Genomic DNA, 15,652 nt, shown 5'->3' with positions numbered 1-15,652 from the left:
GTCATATTTTATACTATTCGCCAGCTTAAAATTCTATGTAAAAAGGAATTCAAGAAATAAACATAAAGAAGTAGAAATAATTGTTCCAGAGGAGTAATTTTACAAGCAGCCCAACAGAAATAGAAGTCAATGAAAAGTATATCCTCTGTAGATGTGTTTAGACTATTTTTGACTGTGGGGAAGTGTTAGAAAGGGGAACAAAATGAATGGATGCTATAAAATGACATCATTACAAGATCAACCTCGGGAAGCATTTCTCTGTTGGAAGGAGGATTTGGTGGCATGAAGATTCACATTTGATGCAGTTGAGGCTAGGTTACTTGTTTGTGAATGCATGTGTGTTTGGTTACGACTCTGTTGGATTGGTTTTTCTAGTGATTTCATTGATACCAACAAGTATGAATATTTAATTCACATATAAATTTCACCTATTTTGCAACTGCAAGGTGTATCTATATTTTTTCTTAAAAGTAGTGTACTCAAAACTGGGATTGCATCAGAATAAAAAAGTTTCTGTACAGTAAAAGGCATAGTTAACAATCTAAATAGCTTACAGAATGGGAGAAGAATTTTGTCAGCTATACATACATCAGACAATGGCCTAATATCCAGAATGTAAAGAGAGCTTTAAAAATTAAACACTCAAAGACCCAACAACCCAGTTAATAAATAGACTAATGACTTCAGATTTAAGAGAAGAATTTAAAATGACCAATGAAGAAATGCACAGCATCTCTGGTCATAAAGGAAATACAAATCAAAACAATACTGAGACTCTATCTCACCCAGTTAGAATGGCCATTATTAAGAAAACAAACAATAATAGATGCTGGTGAAGATGTGACCAAAATGATACTCTAATACACTGTTGATGGGAATGTAAACTTCTTCAACCACTCTAGAAAGCAGTATGGAGGTTCATCAAAAGCCTAAACATAGAACTACACTATAATCTAGTAATTCAACTCTTGAGCATTTACCCAAAAGATTACAAACCAAGATAGAGCAAAGCCACCAGCACAATGATACTCATTGAAGTACTAATCACCAGAGCAAAGGTATAAAATCAGCCCAGGATGCCCCTTAAAGGATGAATGGATAAAGAAAATGTGATATATATGGAATTTTACTCATCAATTAGAATAATATTGCATCATTTGTAAAGGAGTGGAAAAATATGGAATAAATTATGTTTAGAGAAATAAGTCAGAGAAATAAGAGAAACAAGTTGTATGTTTTCCTTTACATGTTGAAAATAGATTTAGCTTATAATGTATAAGTAAATATGTTTGGTGGTACTTAAGTGTATACAAATGTATTAACTGAAATATGGTAGAATCAAGGGAGAATGCAAACAGTGGAATTCCTGAGAAATGCTAAGTCAAAGGACATCAAAATAAACACCAGGAAGTAGGTACTTGATAGAGGTGAAGTACACTCAAGGAGAGAGGGGTAGATGAATGAATAGGAGAAAGGAGAGAGAATAGAATCAAGAATTTAATTTATATCCTATAAAATTAAGAAAAGTGAGGGAACTGGTGAGTTGGGAGGTATGAGTGAGAATGCTGAAGAGAGTGACATGGATCAAGATGCATTAAATTCATAAACTGCTTTGCTAGATGGAAAGTACTTTGTAAAATTACTTAAAGATAATGTAAGAAATAAAGGGAGACAACAGAAAACAAAACAAAACAAAAAGTAGTGTTCTAGACATTCATGAAGGTGCTAAACAGGTTCAAAAGTCTGTTTCTATGGATTTACAAACAACTGGAGGTCTCAGTTTTCATATTCTAAACTGGAATTATTTAAACTTTATAGTTAATCATTAGAATATATAAATAGGATATGTTCTATAAAGATTGGTTTATAACTAAAGCTGAACAATAAAAATACTAATTTTCTGCTTCTAAAATTAAAAATATGACAATTTTCCACAAAATCCCAATAATAATTTTACTCAGGATTGGCAATCTGATGTGTTGTCATGACAACATGACAAAAATCTACTGCTTTAGAAACTGCATACAATGTAAATAATCGTTGACTGGGGTGACAGTTAGCAAAGGAGAATTCAATGTTAAACACATAGAAGATGCCACTGTGACTGAGTTCTCAGTTACAATACAATGTATTTTCATGACTTTATCAAAGTTACAGACTTCTTCATATTGTGAGATTAAAATAACTGGCTCATATGACTTTTGCCATAGAGTATGGTTGGATAAATTTGTACTTGGTAATAGAAATGCTATGAATAGTGATCATAATTGTACAATTTCTTCAATAAAATTTTCAGAAGGAATTCAGGCTACATTGTAATGATTTAAAATATTTGGGCCCAAATAAAGTTTAAGACAATTGGTATTCAATCTTTTGTTCCAAAACAAATCTAAACAATAACTGGTTTATTTTCTCTTCAATGTACAGTTAAAATTATATATCAAGTCCTCATAAAGTGTTCTATGAATTCTTGCCTGCATCTCCCTCCTTACCCCCTTCAATTCTTCTATGCCTCTCCCTATGGCCCCGCCTGCCTCTCTTGCAACTATTCAGTTCCTGGTACTTAGTTTTGTTAAGTGTTGAGAGTATTTTTTTTTAAAGAATTACATTATTTGCATTCCATAGTGTCTATTATAATTTAGTTACTTCATGTGTAACCCCTTGCTTACCAACTAGTGTATTTACTTGTAGATTTATAGGCACAGGCTAGCTACCACAAATGAGGGAAACTGTATAATCTATGTTTCTTTGGGTCTGGCTTAGTTTGCTTAATATACTTTGTTCCAAGTATTTCCATTTCCTTATGAATGGTATAATATCATTCTTTCTGACAGATGGGTAGAATTCCACTGTGTGGGTCAAAGAGGGGTTAAGATGTTGAAGTGATAACACAGATCAAGATGCATTGTACATACAAACTACTTTGTTAAATGGCAAAAAAAAAAAAAAGTCAATGCATACCTAAAATTAAGATAAGCAAGAGAAGTTGTAGGTTGGGAGGGGTGAATTGTAGTTTGAAAGGGGTGACATTGATCCAGATGCACTGTATTCCTAAACTGCATTGGTGAATGGTAACTCCTTTGTATAACTAGTAAATATTATAAAAATATTTTAAAAAGAAGCTACTACATTTATTAACAATAAGTAGAATTGATAATTGATTCTATTGGAGGTTTATTATTTAGTGGGGTTTTTTTTGTTTGTTTTTGTTTTTTGTTGGTCATGGGTCTTGAACTCTGGGCCTAGGCACTGTCCCTCAGCTCTTCAGCTCAAGGCTAGAATGCTACCACTTGAACCACAGTGCCACTTCGGCTTTTTCTGCTTATGTGTCTGAGGAATTGAACCTAGGGCCTCATACATGCAAGATAAGCACTCTACCATTGAGCCACCTTCCAGCCCCTATTTTGTATGTTTTCAACATAAAAAGATGTTGGAATTTAGTGTTTCACTAAATCCACTGATAAATTGAGTTTATAAAACTAATTTAATTTTGTCAATTTGGTTTTGATGTTATATATGATTTAATTTTAATTTAATAATGAAAGATCCAGGCGCTGGTGGCTCAGGCCTATAATACTAACTATTCAGGAGGCTGAGATCTGAGGATTGTGGTTCAAAGCCAGTCATGGCAGCAAAGTCCATGTGACCCTTATCTCCAATTAACCACCAGAAAACCAGAAGACCAGAATTTGCACTGTGGCTCAAAATTGAAGAAGGTTATCCTTGAAAAAAATAGCTCAGGGACAGCACCCAGGTCCTGAGTTCAAACTGCACAACCTACCAAAAACAAAAAGGAAGGAAGGAAGGAAAGAAGGAAGGAAACAAGGAAGGTAGGAAGGAAGGAAGGAAGGATTTTGTGAAATTAAAATATAATTAATAAATAATAATAGCAATAATAGTAATAATAATAGCAATGGAAATATTTTAAAAGAACTCAATGAGAAAGTCACTTTAAAATCAGTATAACAATCAGTAAGATGTTCTTCAAACTGGGTTAGCAAGAAGTAAAGGAGTAGAAAGAAAACAAGAAAGAAAGAAGGGAGGCAGGATAGAGGAAAAATGAAGGAGAGGAAAAGGGAGGAAGAAGGAAAGTAGAAAAAATGAGTTGTAAGATACTTTTATGGTGACAAATGTAGAAGCTTATCTCTGTCTAGGCTAGTTAGAAGAAGACAGAGAACGCTGTATGAACATTGGGCAGCTGCACCAAAATAATCCATATTAATGTACAGAAAGACTAGACTCTAAATGAGTGATTGTCATTGAAGCTGTCTCAGTTAAATGAAAGATTTCTGCACATGAATGAAAATATGTGTATTAGACACTTAGAAACCTTTCGAGTAAACACCCATTGATAGTATTCGGAGAATAGAATTTTAGTATCATGTTAACATCAGAAAGAAAAGATGGTCTGCAGGTCAACAGGAGGTCCCTTTTTTTTTTTGTTGTGACATAAAGTACCCTCAGTGTGTCTTCTATAGTACAAAGTTTTTGGTTCTTTAAATTCTTTTCTAGGTCAAACATGGAAAAGATTGGAGACATTCATTCCTTAGAATGAATGGAGCACTGGAACTATTGAGCACAGGAACTCTTTTGGGCCTAGAACTATTCATACCATTGAAGAATCAATCCCTCTTTGAAGCTGAAAGAGTGGCTAACATTATTTTCCTGGTCCTTCGAATTAAAGTAAACATGTTTTTGGACAAAGGGAAGTGTCAAAATGGAATCTGAACTAAAGTAGGTAAGCATTCCTAAGTTTAGTAGTCTTCTAAAACTTGCAAAAACAAAGGAAGAGGACACCTGGCATAAAACCACTGGTTATAGTACAAACGATGGTGATGTTGTCCCTCTCACCTAAAGCTACCAAAGAAGGTAATTCTCTATCTACTTATTTTGTTATAGACTAGTGACTTTTGCCAAATACAAATAATAGCTTTGGCTCTTTTTTCCTGAGCTATTATAATTAAATCATCAGTATTTAAGAAAAAAACCAGCACAATAGTCCTGGCAGTGAAGCCAGTCCTTAAGTCTAGTGGCCAAGCCAAACATATGAACATGTGCAAATATATTTAAACTTCTCATAAAAATAGTCTCATAAATTTATTGTAAACATTATGTATAATATTAAATATACACATGACTACCAAGCAAAAGCAATGAACAAATATTAGCTATATAAGTTATTATTAATGTTCTATAAAAGATGGAATGATAGGAAAACTCCAAGTCTACACAATTTAATCCATTCTTCCCTTCTATATAGAGAAGTTATTAAAACCATTGGCTTTATTTACACGCACTGACTGCCAATAACACTAGAAAAATGCACAAAACTAAAATATGCACAAGGACAGAGAATAATCTAAATTTTATGATATCTGTAGAGGACAGTCATTGACAAAACCTTTATGAAAGCAAGCGCACGCATTAATTGCATGTCTGTAGAGATTGGCAGAGACATTTCCAAGTAGTATTTATGTAATATGCATTTCCTCTAAAATGGATATCTAAGTGCTTAGTTATTCTAAATTACAGAATGGAAAACAAAGGAGCAGTTTTGCCCATGTGGGTAAACAATAGATTTCTAAAAGCTAATTATCTCTTTATTTAATAGACTGAAGTTGTACCAAATGAGACATTTAACTCCAATAAATAATAGACAAATTGCAACCTATAGACTAAAATATAGGATATGCTCAGAAAGTTTTTATTGCTCCATTAAGTAAGCTCTTATTTACTACCCCCACAAAACATAATTACACAGAGTCCATTTGAAGGCCATTCTGATGTGCTATTTAAAAATTATGTGAATCAACATATACTCAGGAAGTCTTAAAGCACAATATTTGAATTATATTATCAAATGGCCTATTTATTTCCATGATTAAAAAACAGAAGTAATTTGTATAAAAACAAAAATGGACTTTGTACAAAAAGAAGATAATCACATAACTTTATTATTCCCATTTGTCTTTCTAGAAATAATTACACATAAGAATAGATGTTACTCAGATAAGTGAATGCTAGTTGTTTATCCTAACTAGGTTCCACAGAAACTTAGACATTTTTGAAAATAAATATTAGAAATTTAAAAATCAACTTTAGATAACTTATTAAAAACTCACATACTGATAAAATGCACTTAGAAAATGCAATTTGCTTATTTTTTAGAAAATAATGCCCAATTATTCAGTAGAAATAAGAGAATATGAGTATTTGAGAGGTCCAGACACATCTCTTTAAAGGATTTTTTTTTAAATGAGAAGAAAAAGATCTTTAAATTATAAAATGATACCATAAAAATCTGTGCTTCTTTTGGATTTGCTGCTCAAACTGGCTTTTAAGGAAATTTAGCCTACTCTTTTATCTTTCTTTATATTCTATTAACAAAAATGGCATTCTGAAATGTTACTGATAATAAATAATAGTAGATTTGAAAAGAATTATCTATTTTCTTGCCAAAAGCAAGCAGCAATTTATGATGGGTAAGAAAGACAAGAGTTTATTTACTCCAGTACTTCAGGTATTGATACAAGAATTTGCAAATCTGTGGAATAAAATCTGGTCCTTATTTGCATAGTAGAAATGTTAAAGTCATGGAAATATATGGAAGGAAGTTCCCTGTAGGTTTAGGACAGAGATATGTGAAAATTCTTCTCTTCCACTATCATTAAAGGTACACAAAAATAAGATGCATACAAAAAATAGGATGAAATAAAAGCAAAAAATGAATGTAAATTCAATAATTTATCCTTCCATATTTTTAATATGAGAAAAGCAACGCTGAAGATTTCTACGAAGATCTGAATACTAATGTTTTTTCTATACCAAAATAAAATACCTGCAGAGGAAAAAAAATAGCTTCCATAAAGTTTAAGCTGATGCTCATAGTTACATATTTAAAATAACATATAACATATAACATATATAATCCTAGTGTAGCACAGAAATATAAACTTGCTTGTCAAAAATCAAAGATACTAGTTATAAACACAATCAATATCTCAGAATTTCTATAAAGTAGTATTTTAAATTAGGAAGTTTCATATATGTTAATATTCTTAATAATTCTCTAAATCCCAGTTTGATTACTACCACCCTGACATCCTCTATCCCAACAACCTATTATTTTAATTCACACACAAAGTCTAAAATTTTACTATAAATTTGGTTAACTCACTAATAGTTATAAATTTCATTATGGATGGTATCTTATTAATTTGTAATTATCACTATAATCTCAGAATCTGGGAAAAATCCCTATATATTGACAAACAAAGGAAACAAAAGTGGCTAATAATACAATAGTATATAATAAAAATAGTTTATAATAGAAATACATATTTTATAACCTTGAAGATATATTTGCAAAGTCTCAGGAATGCACAGAATTCAAGGCATGCATTAAGAGAACCCCCAATGTTTTTCATTAAACCAAACTAATAAGATACACATTAGCAACTTCTATTTTATAAATGTTACAAATAACATCATAATCATAATTTGCCAAAAGCATATTCTATACATTAATGTGGAAAGAAAAAGGTGATTGTGTATTTACACTATTTAAACATGTAAAAATGTATTCTCTGAAACTAATGACTGTTGATATTTATTTGACTTGCTTCATTATAGAAACTACTTCAATAGACTATAGTTTTTTTCTATATTGTGTTATGTTTAAGGGAGAATTAACAACCATTCAGATAATCATTGTTGATTTATATTTATTTATGTTTAGATACATTTAAGAAAGTTTTACCTAAAGTATGGAAAATATATTTACATGCTATGAAGTTTGGGAATTATCTCTACATTAAAATACCAATATAAGGAAAGAAATCTAAGATTGTTGGCCAAACCTTTCAATGTTTTTAAAAGTAAAAATACCTCGAAAGTAGACTCTTACAGTTTTCAGCTTTAGTATACAAAAAAAATATTATTCCGGATATGCTCTGAAGAACAATGCCCTAAAGAATATTGAAGAATGGGGAATATATGTAAACGTAACACATAAAAGGCCTTGAGAATTCCTATTGGGATCTTTCATGTATTTGAGACCCATCTTTGATATTTTAAATATTGTGTGGAAAGAAATAGTAAGGAAAAGGTTTCATGCTACCAGCCCAATGTATGAAATATGATGCTCAAATATTAACAAGCTCTATGATAATCACCAGTTGGAACTGAATCTTTAACCATTAAAATTCAAATATTCAAATTAATTTTAAAAATTGAGAATGAAAAGTAATATCTTCAACTATCCCCAATTATCTATTGTTAAGTAAAATAAACCAATTATTAACCAGCTGATGGTTAACAATAGAATCATTTGGATAAAAATCATAAACAGACCCCAGTAAATATCAAATAGATGAGTTAAGGGAATTGAGTCATTTTATGACCAATTTAAGGTAGAAAAGTGGATACAAAATTAGTCTGAAGATTACTTTCTCAGTTGGGTGCCAGGTAGTCATGCCTGTCATCCTAACTACTCAGGAGGCTGAGAGCTAAGAAGATCAAGGATTGAATCCTGCCCAGGAAGAAAGTCTACAAGACTCCATCTCTAATTAGCCAGAAAAAAATGCTGACTGAAGGTTTAGCTCAAGTGGTAGAACACCAACCATGAGCAAGAAAACCAAGCAAGTATAGACCTTGAGTTCACGCCCTGGTACATGCACCAAACAAGTTATATAAAGATTACCTTTTAAACTCAAAGGTAATGAGATAAAATCACCAAGGCCACAATTACCATAAAATATTACAGATATATAAAAGAAAAACAGTAATACCTAATGAATAATAGAAAAAGTCTAGTACAAACATAATTTAAAAAGAAGGAAAACAAATTAACTAAATGCACTTATAAAATCTCTGATTCAAAACTCAAATTAGGATAATAAAACATAGGATAATAAAACTTTAATCTATTAAATAACTTTAATCTATTAAATCAACAGAAAATCTAAAAGAGATGAGGTGGAGAGAGAAAGAGAAAGAGAGAGAGAGAGAGAGAGAGAGAGGAGAGAGGATCCTCAACTGAGGTTATAACCCATAATCCCATATAGAAAGCTGAGGAAATTAGGGTAACATCTTGAAAATCTATTTGACAACATGAACACAAAAACATATTATTTTAATGAAGTTACTATGAACATTTTCAAATTATTTATGTTAATATATGGAGTACATTGAAAAATCCAAAACATCTATACATTGTCATTGAATAATGTCAATTAAATTGGATGACACACTTAGTGAGTTCAATTACATACATCTTAAAAATTACAGATTAAGAATAACATAAAACATTCAGAAAGCAAAATAAAGCAAGATACTTAATTTATATATTCACTATGATAGCAGCAATTACACAAAAGTAGAAATATTTAAAACTGAAAGAACAATGTGCCATAATGTTAACAATGGTCCTTTTGATAGGGAGATTGTGGTTAGTTGCCTTCTGATCTAATACATTTGAGGCGTTTCACATAATGCAAAAGTAATATTTTTATGTTGAAAGAAATAAATTCAATTATCCTTAAAAATGGATTCTTTTCTTAAAGAAATTAACAACTTAAAGTGTTCTTGAGATTCCACTAAAATTTGCATTAAAAAATTTCAAATTGATGTAACAGAAATCCTGAAAGTCTCCTCATAACAGGCTGTAAATCTACAGCCAAAATGTGTGTATATATATATATATATATATATATATATATATATATATATATATAATATATTTTTTTTGGTGGGGGGGTCTAGTTGTGGGGCCTGAACTCTGGGCCTGGGCGCTGTCCCTCAGCTCTTCAGCTCAAGGCTAGCACTCTACCACTTGAGCCACAGTGGCACTTCCAGCTTTTTTCTTTTTGTTTATGTGGTGCTGGGGAATCGAACCTAGGGCCTCAGGCATGCAAGGCAAGCGCTCTACCACTGAGCCACCTTCCCAGCCCTCTGGTGTATATTTTTAAAGTAAATATTAAACCTTTCTGATCTTTGTTTCTGTAAATACTTCAAAGATATTTCTAGTAACACTTTCTGAATTTCACACATAAACAAAAAATGTACTTTTATGATTTTTTTCCTTAAAGAAACAAGAGCAATAATATATTAAGATAGTCAGTTAGGTTTATTAAACATAAAATATGCCTGTAAAAATGAAAGTAAAGAAGCACTAGTAGGCAGCTCTGTCTATCTCTGGGGAAACCTTAGGTGCAACTGCAGACCTCAGTTACAAACTATGGTGATTTAGCAGTGAAGCTGATGGATTTTAATTAAAACCTTCTGCAATCCTTAGTGGATTGGAAGCAAAAGAGTCAGAATTTTTAAGGGGATGAAAATGTAAGTAGAATTTACTGAATGCGTTTTGCTTCTACATTAGTGGTATCTTTTAGCTTCCAAAATACAGTTTCTATAAAATTCTCATTTTTTTTTCTTTTTTAAAGATGTTCCAAAAGCAAATTATTATAAAAAGTGAAAATATACAAACTAGAGAAAATAGTAAGGACATTCTTTCTCCCAAGTACCCATTATCCAACTTTAACAATTACTATTTATGGCACATCTTGTTTTATCTATAAAATCGCCCACCTCCCAGTCATCCCAGACTATATTTACACAAATCTCAGACACCACATCTTTTTGTCTGTGGAATTTTAGTATGAGCTTCTAAAGGATACTATGAAATATACTGACAACAATAGTGTCATGTCTAGAAGGAAAAAATAATCCCTAACTTTCAGACTTCTTTTTTCTACAGTCATTTGTAGTTCCATATAAATTGATTTCCATGGCTCTCATGTCTCTTTCTCTAATTCTTTTTCTCATACCCACTCCATGCCCTCCTTTCCCAGCATAAAACAGGAGCCTTAACAGAAATACATTACTTTGAGCCACAACTGTTGCTTTTTCTCAAATATCTTAATAAATTTTTCCTCCTTCCCAATTTTCTACTCCATACAGTATTTGGGGGAGTAAACTAGACCATATGTCCCATAGAATTCCCTGAGTCAATTTCCTGGGATGGAACTTCCGTTACTTAAAACACACCATTATGGTTTGATTATCCAAGCAGTAGTGAAAGATGGGGGATTATAGTGCAAACAAACGAGCATACCAGAGGACCAAGTCATCCATGACCAACATTAAAATAAAGACAGTACTTATGAGCAAACTGGAGAGGGCATTGCTGTGTGGTTTAATTACAGAAGTAAGTCACTATATCTTTGTTCAAGTACAATAAAGTGCTAAGCCCAAATAAATCTTAAGTCTCCACAAGATGAATAGAAATTAGTACTTACCAGTCTTCATCTCAAGTAAGCGTTTTTTCTTTTGCTGGCGTTCCAGTCTTTCTTTCTCTGCTAATTCTTTGGCGATCCTGGCACGTTTTTCTTTTTCTATTGCTTCTTTTTTTTTGATGTTTTCCTTTATTGCTTGCTATTTCAAACAAATTTGAAAAATGGTTAATTGCAACCTATGATGATTCTACAAGAAAAAGGAAAAACATCAATCTGAAATTATACCAAAAGTAGGCTCATAACTGAATATCTTTAGACAATGCTTAATTCTTATATTAGTAACAGTTATGTTTAAATATTAAAGAATGGCAAATGCTTAGTTTATATTATTCTTTAGAAAGTTATACATAAAACTCCTGTTATAATCATTATGTATCTATAAATACTATTACATTTACAACACCTACATTGAAGTGGAATTAGCTAAAAGAGTGAAGGGAGATACAAACTAAAAATAAAAAAGCATTTAATTCACAAATCAAATCTGATTTCCAACATACATTTTCAAAAGCACATCTTACAATTTGTATGAGCCTTCCATATTTTCCCTGTTTATTAGGCACCAGGAAAAAAGAAGGGCTGACACCTTGTAATAGTTACCTTTATATTATGTGCAATAATTTTTCAATGTTTCCCATATAGAGAAGTGTCATAAAGACAACTTTTGATCAAAATCAATAAGAACTGTTGATCAAAATCAATAATAACATGTTAATCAAAAAGATCTCAATACATATGTGATTAGCTACTTAATTTCCTATTTCTGAGTTTAATACCAATCAAGAAATGCCACTCATGAGGCATTAGTGTGAATTAGCAGGCAAATATGGAGTTCTGTAAGTACCAACAAACAGCATGACATCATCACATTACAATTTCCTACAGAGGCTGTATTTAAGTGTCAATGAAACCAAACAGATTATCACATTAGTTTATCACAACAATATTTTTAGCAGTATATAATTAAACTATAACTAAGTAGGTGACTTATGTCATTTTGGGGGAGACTTTCAATTTCTTCTTTACTATAATACTCTCACCTCTCTTTGGTACTAATGATTAAACCCAAGTATCTACAAATATTGGTCCACTACACTGAGCCCTTTTTTAATATTCCAAAACTAATTCAAGTTATTTATTAGAAATCGCATAATAATTTCTTTTATTATTAGCCAAAACAAGAAAAGTACAAAGTAGAAAAAAGAAAATGTAGAGGGATATTAATGCACACAGCCATTTCTCATTAAGAGAGTAAATGAACTGTTCTAAGTGAGGAAGAGCATGAACCAACGGATGTTAACTTATTTTCTATGAAAAAGGGGAAAACTTGCCAGCATTATCTCCTGATTAAAAAACAAAAAACAGAAACAAAAAAATAAAGATTGGATTCTGAAATTCAGGATTTCTCTTTTAGTAACACAAACCAGGGCTTCTTTACATCAACAGTCTGAATGTAGGCTCAGAGACCTACAAAACTATTCCCTGTTACTACTGTGAATAATAAACTATATTTGTCTCTGGACCTATAGTGTTGTATTTTCTGCTAATATCCATGAAACCGTGATAAGTTAACTTGTGAGCCTGTCAGTAAGTAAACTCTCCAATTCTTCACAGTTCTTGATACGTGTCAGCAATAATAATTATCATCCTACTATAAAATACTATATCATCCTACTATAAAATAGAAGATGTTTTCATATGTGAGCGCTTCAAAACTGAAATCTGGAATGAAATGTCTATGAAACACTGGTCAGTATTTCTTCATTGTAATGAAAGTGATGAGAAGCAGAAAGTTGCAAGATTTGAAAGTGAACTATAGTTAGGATCTTCTACAATGTTGCCTTCTATATTATGGCCACATATGTTAAAAGCTATAAAATAATGTTTTGCTGAAAAAAATCAATGTAACCTAGGGAAGTAGTAGAAGATATAAAACTAGATACTAAACATAAGCTCAAAGACAAATGTGTAGGTGTATACTCCTGTGTGTATATACAGGAGATGGGTTGAAAGACTGGATTATGATGTAGAAAAAGATAAGCAAATAGGAATAAAATGCATTTTTATCTGAGGGAAATAAAAACGATCTAATAATTTATCACATAGATAATTTATTAACATAAATTTTATTAACATAAAAATTTCTAATGCAAAACGGCTTAAATGGCTAGATATACAATGTGACCACTTAATACGATATGACCATCTAATTTATGGAGGATAGACCTGAAACATAACTGCATATGATGGCCTATACAGAACTTTAGGCGTTCATACACAAACTGTCAAGACTAAAGGATACTCAGAGGATGAACCCAAAGATATGACTTCTTTGAACATTTAATATACTATTTATTGAAATGAATTCTAGGAAATGAAAACATGGGCTTTTTGTTTGCAATTGGTGGTGGTGGTGGTGGTCACAAGGGTATTTTTTTCTTTTTTTACTTTTGTTCTTTTTTTTTTTTAGTAGAAGCAAAAGGGGGATGCACAGAAAGAGGGAGGAAGGGTGAGCAAATGCAATCATGTTTTTTAGTATACACTATGTGGAAAACAAGCAATGTAACCTGTGGGCAGGGATGGGAGGGAGAAACTGGGGGAAAGTAAAGGAAGGGGTGACATTGTTCAAAAAAAGAAATGTACTCATTACCTGATGAAATGGTAACCCCTAGGTGTAAGACCTTATGAATAAAAATAATATTATATTAAAAAATAGGCTATCTATTAACAGATAACACCATTCTGGAATTCCAGTAGGCAATAAAAAAACAAAATTATTTTCCAAGCTCTATAAAAACATTTACATTTAGAAATAAGTTCTGAATTCATTCTTAAAACTATTCTGTTGCTAGATAAGTACATTGCTGATTTTCATTTAGAAGTCTACCTCATTTAAAATGTATTTGTTTCTGATATTATAATGGTTAGGATAGAAATTTTAGCACAAAATAGCAAAAAATTGCCACAGCTGGGCTCTTGGTATACAACTAGTATCTCAGTTCACATAGTGATTTGGGATTTTCTTTAATACCAAATGTTAAGGAAGAAAAGTAGCCTACATTTTTAGTAGAGAATGGTTATGACTTTAGATGCAAGGGCCGCTTAGTAATCCTAAATTCACAACCAGAAAAGAAGTGAAGGATGAGTCAGGCAAATGAGGGTTGGCTGTAAGACAATAACTAAAATATAAAAAAAAAAGCATTTCATATTTAATCCATTTTATTTAACAAGAAATGTTATCACTCTGATAACATACAAATCTGTATTCCCAAAAGATATCCTCTGAATATGTTACAGTCTAGTGTATGCCTTTTTCTGAAAGATCTTCACACTTTACATATGACAATGGCCTAGACAGTGTCAAAACTATAGCCATTGTTTGTTTACATAAAATACAATAATCAACATGAGTTCCAAAGACTCAAATGATTTTTCATGGTATAGCAACATGTAAAATATCTAGATAAAATGCATATAAATATGTATAGATACCAAAAACATGTATGTTTTTAAAGAAAACGATATGCTTGAATCATTTCCCTTCTTAACTTCATTTTTTTTTTTTTTGTGGGTGGGGAGGGGAGGCTAGCATGCTGGTACTAGAATTTGAACGCAAGGTCTTTCACCCTCCCTTGGCTTTTGGATACTTTACCACTTGAGTCACCCCTCCAGCCTTTTTGCTGGTGAATTGGAGATGGAGTCACAGACTCTTCTGCCAGGGCTGGCTTTTAACTGTGATCCATTGGATAGTAGCTTCTTAAGTAGCTAAGGCTACAGGCATGAACCACTGGTACCCAGACATAGGTGATATTTTTAATATAACTGATATAATAGCAAAAACTTTACCAAAGCAGTTCAATTTGTTATAGAATTACATATTTCCTTTTCAGTGAAATAAAAATGGCCCAAAGCCAGTAAATTTAAAAGAATGCGTGTACATATATTTGTAAAATTTAGAAGTGTCTGGCACAAAGTAACGCCATATAAGTTGTGGTTTTATTATCATAAACATTAGTTTGAATTTTATGAAAATTTCATCATCCTTTATGTTAACATTGATGACTTGCTTTTTTCACTCAATATTTGTTTCTAAAGTTGATCCACATTTTTATGTATAAATTGTACTTCACTTTTATTGCCTATAATGGGAAGTAGTACTATTTATTATTCGATCCCTGGGATTTGGGTAGTTTCCAACATTTGGATTTGAGAAGCAAAAGCTTTATTTAAAGGTCTCACATTGCATCAAGCTTTGGTCTGTGTCTTCATAGTCCAGTTTCAGTATGGCTTTGGCCTCTGATTAATATTTGATTGAGTTTCAACAACCTTTCATTTTTCTTGTTCTTTTCTTTTCTTTT

General features: G+C 31.7%; 1 protein-coding gene across 1 annotated transcript in view; it reads right to left on the bottom strand.

Annotated features, from left to right (window-relative positions):
- The window catches only part of Diaph3 (diaphanous related formin 3), a 450,161-nt gene that overhangs the window by 130,841 nt on the left and 303,668 nt on the right, over positions 1-15,652 (bottom strand). Inside the window, exon 25 of the mRNA XM_070002884.1 lies at positions 11,298-11,433. Within this exon, the coding sequence (XP_069858985.1) occupies positions 11,298-11,433 (136 nt within the window). The remainder of the gene's footprint in view (positions 1-11,297; positions 11,434-15,652) is intronic.

Source organism: Dipodomys merriami, unplaced genomic scaffold (assembly GCF_024711535.1).
Source record: "Dipodomys merriami isolate MVZ:Mamm:240054 unplaced genomic scaffold, mDipMer1.0.p SCAF_6, whole genome shotgun sequence".
Taxonomy (NCBI): domain Eukaryota; kingdom Metazoa; phylum Chordata; class Mammalia; order Rodentia; family Heteromyidae; genus Dipodomys; species Dipodomys merriami.
The sequence above is the reverse complement of the archived record's forward strand: the minus strand, read 5'-3'. Positions and strand labels throughout refer to the sequence as shown.